This window comes from Ursus americanus, chromosome 22 (assembly GCF_024610735.1).
Source record: "Ursus americanus isolate L20-20 chromosome 22, mUrsAme1.1.p, whole genome shotgun sequence".
Lineage (NCBI taxonomy): Eukaryota > Metazoa > Chordata > Mammalia > Carnivora > Ursidae > Ursus > Ursus americanus.
The window spans coordinates 20,537,810-20,551,884 of NC_142148.1; the positions used below are offsets into that span (position 1 = coordinate 20,537,810).

At 49.7% G+C, this 14,075-nt stretch overlaps 1 protein-coding gene and 1 non-coding gene across 2 annotated transcripts; both read right to left on the minus strand.

Moving 5' to 3' along the window:
- Positions 1-1,411: 1,411 nt before the first annotated feature.
- LOC123796981 (uncharacterized) lies at positions 1,412-6,112 on the minus strand. Its single transcript, XM_087853943.1, has 4 exons — positions 5,817-6,112; positions 5,030-5,189; positions 1,889-1,996; positions 1,412-1,802 (listed from the first exon to the last, which is right to left on the minus strand). Exons 1-4 carry the CDS (start codon positions 6,110-6,112, stop codon positions 1,764-1,766), a joined length of 603 nt encoding a protein of 200 aa, XP_087710069.1. The 3' UTR covers positions 1,412-1,763.
- LOC123797040 (small nucleolar RNA SNORA71) lies at positions 2,740-2,873 on the minus strand. The gene has a single exon (XR_006780867.2). It is a non-coding gene; the product is annotated as a small nucleolar RNA SNORA71 (small nucleolar RNA).
- Positions 6,113-14,075: the final 7,963 nt, after the last annotated feature.

Here is a 14,075-nt window from a genome sequence, read left to right on the forward strand (position 1 = left end):
GACCAGTTGGGCTTACTGAGAAGGACATTTTGGTGATGCCAGGCCAAGCCACAGTCAGTGATCACGCCTCTATAGCCCCAAGACGCCCCTCCCTTGGCCCTTTCAGCAACCATGGCCATATCGCCTCCTCCTTTCTTCCCCAGCACTCCCTCACTGCCCGCTCCTGCAGATCATGGACCAAGTGGCATGGCAGCAGAAATGCCCCCGGCCACAGGACTGAGGTGCGGGCACGGAGGCAGTCAAGAAAACGATGAGAAAATAAACAGAATAAAAGGGAAGGGAACGCGACGCACGGGGCTACCCAAAGCTGACCCAGGGCTACTGAAGATGGCAGAAGCTGCCTGGCAAAGAGGGGGCTGGTCAGTGTAAAAGAGAAGACATCTACAAACAGCAAGCCAACAACCAACAGTTAAACTTCACTGGAAAGGAATTTTGGCCAAGCTGGGAAAAATGCGTTCATTTTTCATGAGGGGACTAGGGCCACGGTTGGAGGACACTGGCCCAGACAGTGGAGTGGGTAGGGGACCTTCAAGAGTGGGCAACGTCAGGTCCTTGGGTAGGAATTCAGGAGAGGGGCGAGGGAGAAAAAGGGCCTCTGCCGGAGCTGCTGGGCAGAGCAGACGCTTCAACCCCAAGAATGCCTCCTGCGGACTGAGGCTGTCAAGGTGCTGAACTCACAAAAGTGGGCCTGACCACCTGGTTTTGACCTCAGCCCCAATCAAGGTGATTTCAATTTCCATGAAAGGAATGGACAATCAACTCCTCCCTTTCTACCTCTGTGAGTTCCTGTGTGGACCGTACCTGAAAAATGAGACCAGAGGAGCACCTACCCACGTGTGGGGAGGCACATGGGCGCAGGGCACACTAGTGCCGTGACTGTCACTGAACAGAACTCCCAGAGACCAAATCTACCTTGTGGCAACAGCAACAGAAATCCCGACACCTGGCCTTTGCCTCCTCCAGCCCCAGAGCTCTCCAAAGGACAGGTGTTCCTCGTCCACACCACGCCCGCCCCTGCTCAGAACCATCTCCCAAAATCCCCCAGGGGAACCCCAGCCCCAGCACTCAGGGCACTCCTGCCTCCTCCAGGACTTCAGCCCCTGACTCTGCCTCTGCGTCCACCCCACCGTCAGACTCTTTTCCAAAGCCCCGGCCCCGATGTCCTTCAGCCAACAATTCTAACGTTTTCCTTTTCTCCCAAACCCGAGCCCTCCAGAAGTACTTGGGATTGTCCAACCCTTAGTCCAAATTTTACATCCCAACTCCAGTCCCTAGGTCAGCCTTGGGAGTGCACTAAGTGGAACATCTCAGAGAGTAAAAAATGGAAGTCTGCTCATGACCCACCTTCTTTATACCTACCTTGCTGGCACGTGGAGGTATGGATTTAAAAAGAGAAGACAAACAACAAAAACAAGCAGCAGGGCAGTTTCAAGATTTATTGGGTGGGTGAGAGGACAAGGATGCACTGTGCAGAAAACTCTTGGTTCTAAAACGTTACAGGAGGAGTAGGTTGGGAGACGTGAGGCTGCTGGACAACCTGGCCAGGTGGAAGGGAACCAGTCTTCCTGGTCCACGGCGCTCGGTGACACCTGCTGGGGGAGTGGCAGAAACAGCTGAAGTCTCTAGCTCTGGACCTCAAGCCTCCAGGGTCCCAGGGCTTTCCCTCTGGCCTGCTTACACAGAGGGAAAAGTGCTTCCATGCTGTGCTGAGGCAACAGGGTAAGAAGGTCTGGCGATGCTTCACCTGGCAACATTATTCTTCATCATGCTACTCCAGTGTCCACGATCAACCCCGACATAATCTAAAGGAGAAGGTCCAATGAGGCCAGCAGCCTGGAATTTCCGTATCAGAAACACAGGCCGACTTAGCCCCTTGGCATTAACTCACCATGAGGAGGTCCCTCCAGGGCAGCTGGGGCCTGGGTCGTCCTGAGAGGGCCAGTGCCTCCGTCCACTCAGGCTTCCTCCAGCAATCTCCAGCTCCGAGGCAGCACTCCTAGAGCGAGGAGGATGCCACAGAGCAGGAGGTCACAAGTGTCCGGGTTCCAACGTGATCTCATCTTTCTCCAAGCTGTTATCAATGAGAATGCCCCCAATTAATCAGGCATGAGCTACCAGGTTTTTTTCACACCAAACACAGCTCAAAAATGAATCTCAATGCTCCCAGAGAAGAGTCAAAATAAACACTGTCTTAAAAAATGGTCATTTTCAGGGCAAGAGCAGATATAGTAACTGATAGATGGCTGGAGAGCGCAAGCTCAGAGGCCCCTCCCACTGAGCCCCCCACCTACACCCACCCCACCTTGGGAGTGAAGGTCACCATTTCAGCCTCCCTCCACTGTCATTACATCCCTGCACATCTGTCTCTCGGGTGCTTGTGCTCACCCCGGCGTCAAACTCCTCCTGTTGCTCCGCCCCTCTCTACCCAAATACCTTCCTATTTCCCATCACATCCCACCCCTTCAAAGACCTGCCCGGGGCCACCAAATCCAAAAAACTGCTGCCCTTTGAAAATCTTATGGCAATCAGTATACATCACCCAGTATCACACAGTATCCCTATGCAGAATTCATTCTGGCTCCTTAAACCCTATAAAGTACCTAAACTTGAACATAAACATAGCCCGGTTCCCCACAACAGGAGGCCAAGCTGAGAAAGCTCAAGTGTCCCATCACTGACTCTCACACAGCATCACTCAATGCCTGAGGCCAGACGGCACTAGCAGGAGAGCAGCAGGAGTGTGTGAAAGCGCCAGCATTTGGAAGGGACAGGTGTGGACCCTCCAAACACGGGAAGCTGCTTTCAACAATTCCTCTCCCTGCATTATCAATGACCAGAGCACAGACCGCCCATGATCGCTTTCGAATGCAGGTGCTTGAAGGGCAGAGAGAGACCTAGGAAGAGAAGCAGGTGCTACTGGTCTTTGGAATAGACTGAATCTGGGGAAACCACCCAGGCAGCACAGGACTTCAGGAGTGGCCATTCTTGCAAAAGCCCCACAGAAACTCCCTGCCAAGGGGAATCAAAGAGAAGTCACTTTTGGCAAAAGCGCTGCGAAAATCTTAGGGTTGGAAATGACAGGAATCCTGTGGTCTTAAGCAGCACAGAAATCACCTCTATCATAAGTTTGTTTCTTTTTTTTTTTAAGATATTATTTATTTATTCGACAGAGATAGAGACAGCCAGCGAGAGAGGGAACACAAGCAGGGGGAGTGGGAGAGGAAGAAGCAGGCTCATAGCAGAGGAGCCTGATGTGTGGCTCGATCCCACAACGCCGGGATCACGCCCCGAGCCGAAGGCAGACGCTTAACCGCTGTGCCACCCAGGCGCCCCATAAGTTTGTTTCTTAAATGAAGAGAATAAGACTCTGAATAGGTCACTGAGAGAGCAGCCCAAAGGAATTCAAAGCCAAGGACAGGAGTCTCTGAAGTGTGGGTCTCATTTCCCATTACAACATGCTTCTGCCGTCACTCCAAGGACAGAAGGCAGACCCTCCAGAGAGCGCTTGTGACCCAGTGGGACTCTGGAGACCCTACCTCTGCAGCAGCCGCTGAGGACATTTCAAGGGCTAGATGTGATCTAGGTTGCCTGGGATCGAGGGAACAGATCTGGGGGCTCATAGACATTACCTTCTCACCTCTCAGCTCCCCTATATCTTCATATGAAGCCCCTAGGAACCCACAAATGACTGAACCAGATGCAAGGAACGAACACTCCAGACAAGAGACCTCTTACCTCAAGGACACTGGGGTCTAGAATGTTCCTGATACAATTCCCACGATGCCTCTGCACACGGTGGGCTCATCTGCAACAGACCCAACTTGTCCCTGCTCACAGCAGGGCATGGTAGGCATCAGGAAGGGGCTTAGCACAGTAGTTACCAGAGAGTTAAGGAAGCATTCCACACATGTTGGCTGTTATTATTTCTTCAACAGACACACTACTTCCTTGTCAAAAAGACAGCAGTTGACTCTAAAGAGGGAGACAGTGCGTGGCCTACGACAGGGTGGCCAATGCTGACGAATGCATCATTAATCAAGGATAGCCTGAAAAGGATGTCAAGGCCCGATTTACAGGCGTGTGCCACGGGTGCCCGGCAACACCTATGCTGGACATCGAGGAAAACAAGTAACACACACAGCCTGGTTCCCAACAGCACGGAGAGAAAGTCAAAGCCCCAACGGTGACACTCATGCACACACAACTGCCCCCGGGGCCCTGGAGGCCCAAGGTGTCTGCGGACAGGATGGAATGTGGGCAAACTCCTGGAAGGTGAGGACATGCACCCTCCAAACACAGGACAACCCTTCCCCGAATCCTCTGCCTCCACTACCAGGGAGCATGACGTTGGCACCAGGTGACAGGAGACATCTGAAAGGTGGTAGGAAAGAGGAAGTGCGGGAATGTTCCAGGTTTGAAACGGACAGGAGTGGACCCTCCGAACACAGGGAAACACTTTCGGCAAACCCTTTCCCTGCACTATCGGTGACCTGGACATGGGCAGCCCAGGTTAGCAGCCTGCTATCTTCCCAGGCAGCAGAAAGCTGCCCGCCAAGCCCGGGACCCGGAGCATCATCACCACTTCATGTAAAGATTCCATCTCCCATCATCAACCGGAAGACCAACTCCTGGCAAAAATGCCTATATTGTTTATTCACCCCCCACATACAGCTTGAGTACCTACTACGTGCCAGGCACCGTGGGCTCAAAAACAAAGGACACACACAAGACCTCTGTCCTCCCAGAGCTCTGGCAGTTTCCCCACCTAAAAGAAAGTGAAGCTCAGGACGAGGAAATAACCGAGCCAAGGTTATGCGGCTGGCCAGGGGCTGAACCAGGATCTGAACCCAGACCTCTCTGACCCCAATCCCACCCCACCCCACCTACCACACCAGGCCTCCTCCTGCGCAAGGGCTTTGCAAGAAGGGTCTCAGAACCTGCGCTCCAGGACCACGCCCCTCCCCGCGCTGTGGCAGGAAGGCAAGGAGCCCCCTCCCTGGTCAAGGTGCTCAGGCGCAGCAGCACTTACCCAGCAGGCCTCAGCCCTGCACACGGGGGTGGGGGGGCATCTGGCGCTGCGGACCACGGTCCTGCGGGGCAGAAAGGGGTGCTGCCTGCGGCTCGGCCCGCAAAGCCGTCCAAGGGACAGTCTCCATCTGCTTCCAAGACAGCCGCAGAGCTCGCACGGCCTAGGCACGGAAGAGAACGGGGAAGGGGCTTTAGTGCCAAGCAGGGAGGCAGGAATCACACGCTGCCCCTCTGCGCCCTGCGAGCACCCCCGAATGAAAGCGCAGACAACTGCCCTGCACAACCGGGGTTTTCACACTCTCCGTTAAAGACAGGGGACGGGAAAACGGGTTCACGCTCCTCAGGTCACTTCGTAGGCAACGGATGAATGGCTCTGGGGGACTCAAGGCCCGGAGCCGGGGGTGGGTGTGTGCGTGAAAATCGCGGGGTCCGCGGCGCCCCTCGGGCCGGGGAACACACGTGGCCGCGCACCCCGAGCCGCGGCACTCGGCCCGCGCGTCGCCAGACCCGCTTCTGGTCGTACTTAGTGGGACCCGAGTCTTCCCCGCGGGCGGCGGATCGGACCCGGGGCCCCTTTCTCGAGGACCCGCCTCCCGAGAGGTCCGCACCTAGCGGAGGGGCCGGACACGGAGCCAAGAGCGGGGCCCGGAATCCGGACGGCTGGACTCCGCCGGCTCTCCCCGCCCCCTCGGGCCTCAGTTTCTCCTCCTGTCGTGGAGAGAGCGGGATGCAGCACCGGCCTTGGAGGGCCGGGGGTCCCTGTGCAGCGCGGCCCCACAGTGACTCACCCGGGGCGCCGGGACTGTTGTCGGCGGGGGTCAAAGGGAACGACGCGGAGAAGGTGCGGCACGGTGCGGGAGGGTTCGGGACCGCTCGGGGAGGCGGCAGGAACCAAAAGAAACCCACCCTCCCTCCCAGCGCGGGCGGAAATGCAGCTGGGGCGCGGGCTGCGGCCTAGAGCGGCGTCTCCCGGGCTGAACCTGCGCGCGCGGTGTGTTCGCGCCCCCTCGTGGATAGGAGGTGAAAATCTGAGCGGCCAAGTATCCAAGCATCCCTTTATCTTCCCATCACCCCGTCCGTCCATCCGTTTATCCGGAAAATATTTAGGGAGCACCAGCTTTCCCATCCATCCATCCACCCACTCACCCACACACCCATCCAGTCATACATCTATGTGTTCATCTAGACTCCCATTCCCCCGCCCCGGAAAATCTACAGAGCAGCAACTCGTATCAGGGACTGGGATAAGCATTGGAAATATATTGAAGAAGTCAGACAGGGTTCCTGATTTCTTTGTTGTTGTTATATTCTTGTAGGAATAATGAGCCAGCGAATGCAGTAATTAAAATTATGACAAGTTGGGATGTCTGGGGGCTTAGTTGATTAAGTGTCTGCCATAAAAACTCTTAAAAAAAGGAGTTTTTTAAAAAAATCATGGCAAATGGGGCGCCTGGGTGGCGTCTGCCTTCGGCTCAGGGAGTGATCCTGGCATTCTGGGATCGAGCGCGCCACATCAGGCTCCTCCGCTAGGAGCCTGCTTCTTCCTCTCCCACTCACCCTGCTTGTGTTCCCTCTCTCGCTGGCTGTCTCTCTCTCTGTCAAATAAATAAATAAAATCTTAAAAAAAAAATCATGGCAAGTGTTACAAAGGAAATGGGCAGGGTGGTATAATAGTGGGGACATACCTAGCCAGGGTGGAAAGCAAGGGCCTGCCGGAGGGAATAGCAGTGTTTTTCTTTTTCTTTTCTTTTTTTTTTTTTTAATGAAGATTTTATTTATTTATTTGTCAGGGAGAGAGAGCAAGCAGGGGGAACGGCAAGCAAAGGGAGAAGCAAGCTCCTCACTGACCAAGGAGCCCAAGGCGGGACTCCATCCCAGGACCCTGGGATCATGACCCAAGCTGAAGACAAATGCCCAACCAACTGAGCCACCCAGGTGGCCCCAACAGTTTTTTTATAGTGTGATATCTGTCACTCCAATGCCCCATCCCACCAATGCTACAGAGGACAGTAATACCATAATGTTAAATCATCACTAAGTTTTAAGCACACATTATATTCCAGGATTTTGATCCATTTAATCATCATATCCTATAAGGTAAACACTATTATTATCCATTTTGCTGATGAGGAAACAGAAGCTCAGAAAGTTTAATTACTGTCCAGGATCATGCAGTTCATATGTGTTAAGAACCGTGCATGTTCTGAGAGCGGACCCTACTTTCAAGCTAACCAGTTAGCCTATTGCTTTGTGGGTGCTGGCAGGGGACACAAAATTCTCGAGTCAATCTTAGGACCGTATTACTGTGGCAAAAGAGAGAGAGCTTTATGTTCATTCAGGTTGGTTCCTATGCCACCTGGGTCCCATGGGGTGGTGCCTGGCCCACGATGGCTGCCTGCACACATACTCTGTTACAGCGTTACGGGATTGGGCCACTGAGTTGGGGGGATTCACCACTTACAGCAAACAGAAGCCAGCCTGATTTTAGTCTGGGAGGAGACTTTATCTCCTCCTTCAAGGTTTCTCACTGCAAAACACAGCTCTAAGAAAGGGCCCAGGTAAAGAGGAGTCAAGACCTTGAATTCTTAGCATATCCAGCAAGAACGTCCATTGATACTCAGGGCCCATGGCAGAATGCTTCTCCCAGCAGTAGGTATCAGAGTCAAAATTCAAACCCAGAAATCAATCTAAGAACAATTTAGAAGGTGTTTGAAAATGTGTTTGATAATATTTAATTTCTTTTGGGGCGGTAATATTTAATTTCTTCTCCTGGTCAGAAAAGTATATTTTGGCATACTTGGATGAAACAGATGTTTTCTTCACGTGATACGGATCATCACCAACAACAATGCCCACATCTAGAGGCTTTCTCAGAAAAACTAGGACCAACAAACTGCCTATTTTCATGTGAATCTGGGTATATAAATGGCTAGGACATCCAGAGTTTGGACCTATTCACTCTTTCTCCCTGATTTGCTTGTGGCTCTTCCCGTTGAACTTAGTCTTGTTGGGAATGTCAGTTATGGTGTCCTGCCCTTCTCTGACAAAAAGTCGGATGTGCGACCCATGCTGGGAAAATGATGCTTTCCTTCTTGATTTTTCATGGCGGATGTGAGGAAGCATGGATCCTAAAGCAGCTTGAAGGCTAGCTATGGAACCATGACTGGAGTCAGCCTTCTGTCAGTTTCCAAAAGGCGGCTTCTTGGAAGTGGTGTGCCCTGGCAGGGTTTTGAAGGCTCACATAGAAAGGGGGAACAGGAAGACATTCAGGGAAAGGGACGAAGAGGAAGACTCAGAAACTGAAGCGTGAGGAGGGGTGGGGGAATGAGTATGGGAAACCCTTAGGGGCTGGATGGGGTCATATCTCAACATCTCGCTGCATGGTAACAGAGCGGCTTTAAATGTTGATACAGGACAAGAAAAATCCTCATTATTACTATGGAAGAGAACTCACCTGATTCTAAAATGTAAGAAAAAAATTCCATGTGTCGCAGTCTGCTCTTGACACTGGAGGACTTAAAAAAATGAGAGAAGAGGACAATTGAACTGATCCCAGTGGAGTACATCAATGAAATTACAAAAGCAGAAAGTAAGATGGCAGAAAACGAGCATAACCATATTTAGAGCAGCAGAGGCAAACACTTCCAGGAATGAGAGCGAGGTCGGAGGACAGTCAGAGCAGAGAGTAAAAAACTAGAGAAAAATAAAATCGAAAACTTATGTAAAATGAATGCATTCCTGAAAAATATATAGCAAAATCGCCTGCAGGAGAAATAGAAAACCTGAATCATCTTAGAACACTTTAAAGTGTTAAGTCAGTAGTTAACAATATTTCCACAAAGAATTCAGACTTACGCCTTCTCCGAGATAATAGATGAAGAGGGAGTCGTTCTCAGTTCACAGAGTAACCACGATCCCAAAATTAGGCAAGGTTATTGAAAGGAAAAGTAAATCATAGTCCATCTCATGAATGTAGATGTAAACATCTTTCAAAATATATTGGCAACGTCAGGGGGAAGCAGCCCAGACCCCCGGTACCCTTAAAGGGCAGTAACTGCGCTCCTATCTTGTGAATGTCTTCTGACCATTGATTTCAGTCCTCTGGTCTCCAGGATAGTGACAGAATAAATTTCTGCCTTTGTAAGCCCCACAGTTTGTGATACTTTGTTATGACAGTGTTAGGAAATTAATACAACAGACATACTTAGAACTTTTCTCTACCACATTCTAGCTGTATTAGCAAGTGACTTCATCTTTCTGAACCTCAGTTTTTAAACTTTAAAATACATAAAATATGCAAATTGGTGCAGCTGCTATGGAAAATAGTATAGTATAGCAACTGCTCAAAAAATTAAAAATAGAATTACCATATGATCCAGCAATTCCCCTTAAGGGTATGTTCTTGAAACAATTAGGAATGTGGTCTTAAAGAGATATTTGTCTACCTGCGTTCATAGCAGCACTAATCATGATAGCCAAAGGTGGGAGCAACTCAAATATCCAACAACAGATGAATGGATAAAAAAATGTGACACGCACACGTACGCACACCAGCGGAATATTATTTAGCCTTAAGGAAGGAAGGAAATTCTGAGATATGCCACAGCATGGAATAACCCGGAGGACATGCTGCTAAGTGAAATAAGCCAGACACAAAAGGACACATACTGTATGATTCCACTAACATGAGGCACCTAGAGTAGTCAACTTCAGAGACAGAAGGGAGAATGGTGGCTGTCGGGGGCTGGGGAAGCCAGGAATGGGGAATTGTTGTTTCAAAGGTACAAGTTCAGTTTTGCAAGATAAAAATTCCAGAGATTGATTGCACAAGAGTGTGAATGTACTGAACGCTACTGAGCTGAATACTTAAAAATGGTTAAGATGATAACTTTCATGTTACGCATATTTTACCACAATTAAAAAATTTAATGGTAGCTGAAATAATACATTGAAACTCAGTAGTATAAGGGCTTTTTAAAAAATAGGTGTTGGGTTATAGTAAGGCAGTTTAATAAATTTTAGTATCATCATCATAATCATCATTATCACTTGATAAAAATTAATACCCGTTCATAACTTTTAAAAATTCTTAGAATTCTAGAAACAGAATATATAACATAAACCATCTGCCAATATTATACGTAATGGTCAAATCATAGAAGCATTCTTCTGTTTTCATCCTGGAAGTCCCAGAGAAATAATTGTGGGGGGGTTGTCTGATGCCCTTGGCCAGGAAGACCCAAGGTCTTAAAAGTGAAGAATTGATGTGGTCAGTTACCATGGCAAAAGATAATGGGGCAAAGCCAAATATTATCCTGGAATGCCCAAGTATTCAAGCAAAAAAGTTAAGCCAGGAAAGTTTAAGAAATAAGCCACATAGATCTCAGTGATTTAGTTCGCAAGGAAGGTCCAGGGTTGTTGTTCAGGGAGGCCCAAGTTAATTAGCTGCGACCATCCAGATTGAGTAGTCAAGACAGTTGTTTTCCAGGATTGTCCACCATGGATAGAAGGAAAGTCCAGTGTCCCTGCTAAGGCTATCAGTCTCTAGCTAGGACTCTAGTTCATGAGGGCCCAGCCTTGCTAGTTTCTAGAGGGAGAGGGCCACTGCTTCTCATGCCTGTCCCCACGGCAAAGCCTGAGCCATTCATAACTTCCCTGAGCCCACACTGAGTCCCTCTCCAGAACCAGTGGTCCACAGCCCAGAACAAAAATGAACCAGAAGCAAAACTCGTATGAGAGAGGGTGTCAGGGTCAGAGGACCCAGCTAGGGGACCTAGGGAGAAGAAGGGATGGAGACCCAGGTGGAAGCTGACCCTGGTGGGAAGCGTCCAGTGAGGGCCTGTGGCTGCTGGAGACCCTAAAACAGGCCAAGACCCAGGCCATGTATAGCTTAGGAAGAGTCCGTCGTGCTTGAGAGGCCCTAAGGGGCTAGACTGGCCATGGCTTCCATCATGCCTCAGTCCCACCTTGCAGGAGCTGGAGCCTATTCTTTCCGAAAGAAGAAGTAACAGATGAGCAGCAAGAAGCAGAGGAGGAAGATGAACAGATACAGCAAGGTTTCCAGCATGGTGACCATTCTTAATGCAGGGACAGGGCCTGGAGCTCTTGCAGGCCTCACAAGGTTGGCTCTGGACTTCAAGCTTGGACCCTGGGCACCACCTCCTTGGAACAATCTGTCCAGAAAGCCACAGCTCCATCTCCCCAAGGGAAGGAGTTCCACACCACAGGGATCTCTCAGCCACTGTGAGGTCACAAACTCCAGGATGGTGGAATGTTGGCCTCCTAGCTCTAGCCCTAATCTGTATCAATGTGATCAGTCTGTGGAAAGCAGGACTCCTGGTACGTAATCATATAATTTTTTTGCCTGCCTCTTTAGACTTTCTAAATGGTAGTGTCTTTTCCCTATCCTTAGAAAAATATCGGGCAGGCCTCATAGCTTTTCTGATCATTCTTAGGTAATAAGTAACCACTAAAATTGCGAACACTGTTTCCATTTGATAATGACCAGTCTAGTATATAAATCACATTTTCAATAATTATAGGTAAGACTTCTCTCACCCTCTGGGGCCAAGTGTGGGGTGGGCTGCTATCTGCTGAGAGGGGACAGGAGACTTCTCCCTTATCCAAGTGTATTTCTCTTCACCAGGAGGACTCTGGCCATTCTCTTATCCCCAATATCTCCAGGATTGGAACAGATGGAATAAAGATTAAGGTGGAGGGAGGACTTCTCTCCAGGTTGGGCACATATTTAACGTAGGTCTTTCTCTCTTGGCCTCTATTGCAGGGGTTTTTTGGAGAACCCAACCTTTGTTCTCCTAGGGATATGAACAGGCCAGGCCCGGTCCCCTCACCCTAGCAGGCTCCCTCTTGGGCAGGACCTCTTGGGTAGCAGGTGGGCACTCCTACTGATACCAGAGACTGGGGGAGTTCTTGGGTCCTGAGCCCTCAACCACAGCCGGTGCCAGGTTCTTGACTTTGCCTTGACAAAGAATTCAGGGGTGAATCACAGTAAAATATAGCAGAGAAGCTTTATTGCAAAGCAAAAGTACACACTCGAAGCGGAGGTTGTACAGGTGCACTCAGAGAATCTGAGTGGCATGGGTAGATGTGGGATTCCGATTTTTTAAAATTAATTTTTTTATTATTAACATATAATGTATTATTTGTTTCGGGGGTACAGGTCTGTGATTCATCAGTCTTACACAATACACAACGCTCCATCACCAAGCCACCCCATCACTCCCACCCTCCTCCACTCCAGCAACCCTTAGTTTGTTTCCTGAGATTAAGAGTCTCTTATGGTTTGTCTCCCTCTCTGGTTTCACCTTATTTCATTTTTTCCTCTCTTCCCCTATGATCCTCTGCCTTGTTTCTCAAATTGGGATTCTGATTCTTACAAGCAGTTATAACCAAGGGGTGGAATATTCATGTAAGATTTTGGAAATAGCTCCAAGAACTCCATATAGGATTACGCATGCTCTAGTGACTGCACTATGCGCAGGCGCACTCTGATTTTTCTCTTGCGGACACGCGGTTTAGAGTCAAGATCTACGAGGAGGAGTCCTCTAGCGCCCCCAGTGGAGGGGTCATTCTCCATCAGTTGCAGGCTAACTGGGGCTTTTGCGCATGCGTGCCGCAGTCGTGGTGTTATCCCGAAGGCTTCTTATGGCGACAAGCATCCTGTTACCCCATAGGTGCGAGGTCAGTTCCCTGTTCCTTGTCTTTCTTCCTCCGGCCGCTACCCAACATTTCCCTATTCTACCTGCCTCACTACCACAGATGCTACACCTGCTGAAGAAAATGACGAACCTTGGACTGAGGAGTGGGTCAGGCCTGGCTCCCCTGTGCTCCCTAACGCCAGGTAACACATATCAAGCTCCCACGTGTTTCTGCCGGAACCCCTGATACTCAGATACTCCTCTTGTTCTCCCTCTTTGGGGCCGGGGGGGGGGCTATTTTAAGATATAGAATTCATAATTCTCCCTCTTTTTAATGTGTAACTGTACTGTTAATACCCTCAACTTAGAGAATTCAGAGTCACGAGCAGTCACTGTGCAGTTATTTCCTTCCTAAATTCTGCATCCGGCCCAACACCTTCTTTGGAAGGCAGCTGCCATTTTATCAGATGGAACCTTCACAGATTGCCAGTATTGGGCCACAGTTTGCTGACCACAACAGCAATTTGTTGTTGCTCAGCCGTTCATTCCTATATCGTCGTGCCTCCTTGGTGCCTTGCTGAAATGTCCCTTTTAACATCCGGTTATCCTAATGATTAGCAAGCATCAGCCACACCTCTTAGATGCCCAGCCTCCTCGAGGCACTGGGGATGCACAAATAAACTGCCCCAGATCCCCTCCCTGGCATCCTAGGAGCAAGAGGTGCAGGAGAATAATCTAGGATTGAATCGTGGCTCTCCCCTTTTTTAATCTTCTTAGGGCACCCTTGCCTTAATCTCCAGCTTGGGACAATAAGGCCCCCAGCCTGAGCCATGCAGGAGGTCCAGCTCCTCCTAGGATGTCCCACGCTCATGGGGTGCTGGGTGCTGTGGAAGGGACAAGCTCTCAGCCTCCTGCTTGCTGCTTCTCTCCTCTGGCTTGCAAGAGCTGATCAAAGCCAGATGGCTTTAGACCTGCGCTGATGCACAGAGCAGCCAGCAGCCACGGTGGTTTATGGAGCACTGGAAATATAAGTGGTACAAATGTCCGTGTTAAGCACGCGCCAGATTCTAAAGACTGTCAGAGGAAACAGATAGCAAATATCTCATTAATAATTTAAAGATATTAAATGCTGAAATGACAGTATTTTGGTTATATTGGGTTAAAAAATATACTATTAAAATTAATTTCACCCTTTTTTGTGCCTTTTTAATGTGGCCCTTAGAACATTTTATTTTTATTTATTTTTAAAGATTTTATTTATTTCAGAGAGAGAGAGAGCATGAATGGGGGCAGCGGGGTAGAGGGAGAAGCAGACTCCCTGCCGAGCAGGGAGCCGAAAGCGGGGTGATCGTGACTTGAGCCGAAGGCAGATGCTCAACCTACTGAGCC

Coding starts and splice junctions, on each gene's coding strand:
- LOC123796981 (XM_087853943.1), bottom strand. CDS start 6,112: ATGGACGGACGGGGTGATGGGAAGATAAAGGGATGCTTGGATACTTGG. Junction 5,190..5,816: donor CAACAGTCCCGGCGCCCCGG/GTGAGTCACTGT, acceptor TTCCGTGCCTAG/GCCGTGCGAGCTCTGCGGCT. Junction 1,803..1,888: donor CCTGGAGGGACCTCCTCATG/GTGAGTTAATGC, acceptor CTTCTCCTTTAG/ATTATGTCGGGGTTGATCGT.